Raw genomic sequence first — 6,348 nt, 5'->3', positions numbered from 1 at the left:
TACCTAAGCAGATTCTGCACACCATCCTGACAGCTGAGAACTTACACCCCAGAAAGAGCACGGAGGCCGTGTATTGTGCCTGCTCTGGATGAGAACTGGCTCCGAATTGAAGAGATCTGAGACGTGGCCTTCGAAGCATTGAGAAGCGCCCGTATGACTGCCCTCCCTCTGCCGTGCTCTCATCTCTCTCCTGTCTGAGCAGCTTGTTTTTTATCTCAATCTCTGCTGAGCAGCTGTATCCACTTTGTGTCATCTTGTTCCATAGCATCAAATTTACCTTAAAACCATCTGCAATTTATTGTTTTTTTTTCTTGTTTGTCAATGTGCAATTATTTCCCACCACTCCATTGCATTGATTTGTTGCTTACTGATTACACTATTGCATTGTTTTTAGTGCGGCATCAATCTTTATGACAAGGACGTTAAAAGATATGTCGCTAAAGGCCATAAAATGCTGCAAAATGAACACATTTATTACCCTCCATTACGGTGTTTTTTTGTTTTCTGAATGAATGTTTCATAAATGTGGTCCAACCAGTACATTTAATTCTAGTTATCCCCAGAGCACTATCATCGGGGGATTTTCACCCGAGCTAAAGTATTTACATGATTTTTTAACATTTTTCTGAGTGTCATGAAGTCTGACATGTCCCAGGGATTAGTGGTCAAGTCTCCAACTTCATTCTTATTTATTTTAGGATTTTTTTCCCTCAAATTCTTTATGTTTCAGTCATTTTAAAGCATGTTTTTAGGATTTTCCTGTTTGTATTTTTCTTTTTTTATATTCCACAGTTGAAAATAAAAGAAAAATACTCTTATTAATCATGGTTGTCGTATTTTGATCTATTTTTTTAATGACAAATATTTTTTATTGTGTATTGGTAAAAATTACCCAGCATAAGTGATGGTGTAGCTTTTTAAAGCGAAAGTATTTTAGGGGTAAATGCCATGTAATGAACCAGCTACACCTGCAGGAAATTAAACATTTTAGCTATAAACAGTTTAAAAATGTGTTTTTAGTTGTTTTTGAAATGTTATCAGCAGTAAAACTGGACTAAATTTAGAGCTGCAAACTCTTAAGTGCAGGATGCTGCTCGTGGCTTCTGCTAATGATGGCTCTTAATGCATCCTTCACTGGAGTCAGTCTGCAACTAATTAAAAAAAAAAAAACTTGCAAAGTTGTGTCTCCCCCTTGTGGTGCACCCCGTCTCACACCCCTGCAATTATAACCACTGCCTGCAATTTTATTTTGGTATTCGGGTCCATTTCCAGCCGGCGCGTCCCTCGTCGTCACACATCCCAGCTCGGCTCCCACAGAAGCTTTATAAATAGTGCAGAGAAATCAAATATTCATCATCCCCATTCATGCGTCTGCACTCACAAGAAGAAGAAAAAAAACCCAAACACCACTGAAACGGTTAACCCACACAAAAAAATTTAATACCCCTCTGCGAAGGGGGATAAATGATCCAAATGTCGACATACTAAATAGGAAGTGGTGTGATGACACAGGTTTTTAATGTAAAAACTTGCAGCCAACACCCAAAATGCTCTGTAAAAAGTCATGTGACAAATGACTTACTTACTTACATAGTTAGTACACATACACCAAATGTTTTAATATATTTATATATGTCTTTTTTCGTTTGTCGTCTTTGATCTAGACCAGCCAGATACGGTACCGATTAATATACAGTCACATCTGGAACAATAGTCATTGAACATCTTATAGTCCGAGGAATCCACGGCAGATTTCCCCACATCCATCCTCTTAGAAATTTGTATTTCAAAATTTTTCTTTTTTTTTGTTGTTGTTGTATAGATTGGTGGTGATACTTGTCCGAGTATCTCGTGTCTTCTGTGCAAGTTTTTTTTTTTAACATCCCAAAAAGATGATTGACATAACAGGACACCTGGCTGTTCACTTTACAGTTAACTGCTCGATGGAGGGTTTGTTATTTTTTTTTCTTGCTGTCGTTTCTCTTTTTTTTCCCGTTTTTTTACAGTTAAACAGTCACATCCAAACACCACACCTCCCTTTTACAAAAAAAATGAGAAGCAATTAAAAATCCAGATTTCCCCCCCACACACACAATCAGAGTGGGAGGCAATGACAGACAGGAAAAGGTTTCATGACAACAGTGAGCAGCATCCTCCATTCGTACACTTTAAGAATAAGGCACCGCTGCGTAAAGAAAGGACAACAAATCTCTCTGGGAGGATGACGGGGGAGGCGTGATGAAGGGAGACGGTGTTCCTTCCTTTCCAGCAACTCACAGAAATATAGCATGTGTGAGCAGATGTGCTTGTTGTAATCACCTGCTGAACGCAGGGAGGTTGTGTTTTATGGCATGGAGACATTTGTGTTTGTACATATCTATGTCTCTGAGAAGCTGAGCCTTTTTGTTGTTTTTTTAATATTTTTGGCGACCGTGCTTTTCCTCAGACTGTGCTCTCAAGCATCCACTCGGTGCTGCTGAATGTAACTCTCCTGTTGGCGAGTGGCGACGACTCCAAGTTGAGCTGGTTGGTGGACTTGTGCCACCTCGTCCTCGCCCTGCGTGGGTAACTGTGACTCTGAAATATGGAGTAATCTCCACCGTCAAAAGAGAATCTGTGCCTAGTTCGTGCCAGCTCGTTGGGCGGCAGCCCCACGCTGGCCAGGACGTTCCTCTTGTCCTTAAGCCGGGGAGCTTCCTTCGTGCCAGCGTTGGGGCCTATGAGACATAGCGACATGGTAGAGCCTGTCAGGCTGCTGTCCGTCTGCGTGTCCTCTGACGGCGGGCCAGAGCGCTGCGCATCCATGCTGGCCCGTCGCTTTAGCTTGTCCACGCCCGAAGGCAGCTCCACCTCCAGTATGGCAGTGATGTCAGTCGGACCCTCCTTCTTGGTGTCCTCCACCAGCGCCATGCACTCCATCGGCGCCTGGGCTTCGCGGAGTCCCTCGTCGGGCGGCTGCTTGGAGACGGAGCGCTGGAGCTGCTGCTGGCTGCCGCCGCTCTGCAGGTGCACACTGGAGCCGTTCTTGGCTTTGCTGACCACCGGGCTGCTGTAGGCCTTGTAGCGGATCATGAGGATGATGATGAACACCAGCACGGAGGCCACGATTATGCCGCCGATAATGATGATCATTGTGCCGCCCAGGAACTGGCTGTGCATGAAGCGGCACTGGCTGACCTCGCCGGCCGTGTGGAACTGCACACAGCCGACCACACGCGTCGCCGTTAATGAAGTGATGCCGTCGTCGTAAACCGCCAGCACGCAAAGGTCGTACTCTCGCCCCGCTGCCAGGTCATTGATCAAGAAGCTCTTGCTGGTGGAAGGGATCATTCTGCAGAACAAAGACAAAAACCACATTGATGAATATTCTGCAACTTATTTCACCTACTAACACATGACATTAAAATAAAACAAATTGAAATTATAACAGTAAATGAAAAGGAGCAGAATTAATTAAACTTATTATTTGCCCCATTGCTAAATCAACTAAGTAAATCAAAGTAAAGGAAATAGCATTATTTTTAAATATTAAGCCCCGCCTACATTTAAAATAAACATTATAGCATACACATTTTCATACACAAACCCTCATTTAATCATATTTACCAACACAAGGTTCAGTGGAGTTATCTATTAAAAGTACGTTATATATAATATTTGCTTGGCATCTCATTTTTAATAATACTTTTAAAAGAAACAATTATTTGTATTTTTGGTTCCTTTGTTCAGTTTATTCTATATGTTAGGACCATATGCTGACATAGATTGCTCCCATACCTTTGTTCTAAATTTTGATTTTCAGAAAATTTCTTGTCCTTTTAGGTCATTATGACTTTGTCTTTAATTGAATTTAACCTGTAATCACAATGATCACACGTGCACATTTGCGTAGGTTGTATTACATCAGATAAAGTTGTATAAGTCTACGGTCACATATCCCAAAATGGCACCGGTAGGAGGAATTTGTAATTGGGAGTTGTATTTTTAGAAGCCGCGTGGTAGCAGCAGATGTTTTAGGAATAATTGAAACAATTTGGGTGTCCCCAACTTGTCGTTTTCTGACGTGCTGGCAGTTCATAAAATCAAGGGTCCATAACCACTGGGATGCGATACCGGATGTGGTACTGGACACGGACTGGTCCTTGGGACACACTCCAATACAAGAATCCAAACCTGGTACCGGTACCCTAATTCGGAACAGTGCGCAGTACCAGGTGTGCTACAGGAGCCGAACTGTGCCCGGATACAGATTAGGGTTAGGGTACCAGGATTGGATCGGTTTATTCTACAAACAGCCAGAACGTCAAAAAACGGCGAGTTTTTTGGACACCCAAAATGTAAAAAATGTGACGAGCTGGGAGTGAGAATGTGTTGGGAAGTCACGCGGCGGCTGTCCAGTGATAGGTGGGTGACTGATGGGAGAGTCTCCTAGGCCCTTAAAATCATCTGATTTCAGACTGCCACCCTACTGCCACTGTGCTGCCGTCCCAGCAATGACCAGACGTGGATCTGGCGATCACCATGGGTCAAAATATGGATGTGATGCTGCTCAAACTCATCATGGCGTTGGAAGCACCACAGCGACTCTGAGACCTGCGTATTGACGAATTTGTGCTTTCTTGTTGTCTACAAATCTGTAAATTGACAAGATAATAATGTGTGGATGAAATCTGAGTTGCAAACGACCAGTGGTGTGACTGGCGGCCGGTGGCAGTCGATATGGACTGCTGCCACCCAGTCTACACATCGTCCAATCAAAACTGCTGAAGGCTGGCGATACGACCGATTTAATTAATGGGGCGACTGCCGCCTTCTACAGTCATGACCACGTCAACAATTTAAAAAAAAAGTAGGTTGGTTGAAGATTCTACCAATGCCTCACCATTGCATGCTGGGAGTTGAATTAGTGACTGTATCTGAGAGCATAAATTCTAGCCATTATTAGCCATTTTTTTTCTATTTGAAAATGAAAAAAATCTTAAAAACTGATATTTTCTCTTTTAACTTTTTGCATAAAAGTAAAGCAAGGTGATAAAAACAGTAGGACGGCTGGATGTTTGATGAACAGACTGTATGACAATGGCTGCAGGCTGCAGGACAAGTGATGCATGTTGTGAAGACAGTTTGTATATGTGATCACCTCAGGCCATGGTTCCTCTGCAACTGTGAGATTACTCTAAATACACAGGAGAGAGGCTTTGTCTCCAGGTCAACATTAGCGATAATATGATTAGAAGCTTGTTTCTATTCCTTCAAGGGACATTTTGATGGTTATTATTTGTAGGTGATAATGTACAACCTAAAGACAAAACAACACTCGTCTCCACGCCAAAAGAGAATGAGAAAATTATACAGGAGGGCTACTCATTAGATCTGATAAAAGCTGCAAAAGTCATCAATTTGGAACCAAAAATCTGGGATGGGGTTCATTTACATAACGTGTTTCAAAGTAAAGCCATGAAAAAATCATTTCAGTCTTTTCCAAGGATTTTGTAATCAATTTTACATTTTGCTTTGCATGAAAGAAACCCTTTCAGGAAGGTTTCAAAAGAACCTTTTTTCTGTTTTCTTTCTAAAAATTCAAATTAAGATCTAAGTCTTTTTAGGCAGGAGAGTGATGGACATCACAGATAACATTTGACACAATGCAGACACAATATGAAAGATACAAAACTGGAATGCCAGACTTTGGAGCCTAAAGAGCTTATAGTCTATGATCAATTTGAGATCATTATAAAATAATTGTGCGTCTCCAGAGCAGAAACAATGAAGCAGAACAGTCGATCCTGGAGAGGATTTATTTTGCTAACTGTGCTCAAGTTAGACAAGAAGCTGATGAGACTATACTGCTGTGCTGCTGCAGCTCAGAAAGTATTTTATATATAAGGTAGACACAATCTATGGAAGCAAATTGCATTTACTAAAAAAACAAACAAACAAACAAACAAAAACAAAACAGGTGATCTTTGTTGAGTCTCTGTTCTGTTTTTTTTTTGTTTTCCATGATTTACGTTCTAATATTTTTAAAAGCAAAGAACCACAGACAGGCGAGTCACTAACCCCATCTGTTCCTGAAAACTATAATATGACCTGATATTAAAAGTTGAAAAGTAACAATGTGTCGTAAACATAGTCTGTTTGTTTTGTTTATGCGTCCGTCAATGTATTGCCGGTCCATTGTGCCCTTCCTATATTCTTTTTCCACAAACATTACAGAGCAAAACATTTAGGAAAACATTTTCTTTGTTTATTTTATTCAGCCGGTCATTTCTTAGGCAGGCAGGCTGTTTTTAAAGGCCTTTTTTTTGTTTATATATATATATATATATATATATATATATATATATA

At 41.1% G+C, this 6,348-nt stretch overlaps 1 protein-coding gene across 2 annotated transcripts in view; it reads right to left on the bottom strand.

Annotated features, from left to right (window-relative positions):
• Window positions 1-1,418: 1,418 nt before the first annotated feature.
• lrfn1 (leucine rich repeat and fibronectin type III domain containing 1) overlaps window positions 1,419-6,348 on the bottom strand; it is a 183,968-nt gene continuing 179,038 nt past the window's right edge. For both annotated transcript variants that reach the window (XM_024277408.2, XM_024277409.2), the window contains one exon: window positions 1,419-3,331. In XM_024277408.2, coding sequence (XP_024133176.1) covers window positions 2,443-3,331 — 889 coding nt within the window. In that variant the 3' untranslated portion in view covers window positions 1,419-2,442. The remainder of the gene's footprint in view (window positions 3,332-6,348) is intronic.

The sequence above is a fragment of the Oryzias melastigma genome, linkage group LG13, assembly GCF_002922805.2.
Source record: "Oryzias melastigma strain HK-1 linkage group LG13, ASM292280v2, whole genome shotgun sequence".
NCBI classification, from domain to species: Eukaryota; Metazoa; Chordata; class Actinopteri; order Beloniformes; family Adrianichthyidae; genus Oryzias; species Oryzias melastigma.
The sequence above is the reverse complement of the archived record's forward strand: the minus strand, read 5'-3'. Positions and strand labels throughout refer to the sequence as shown.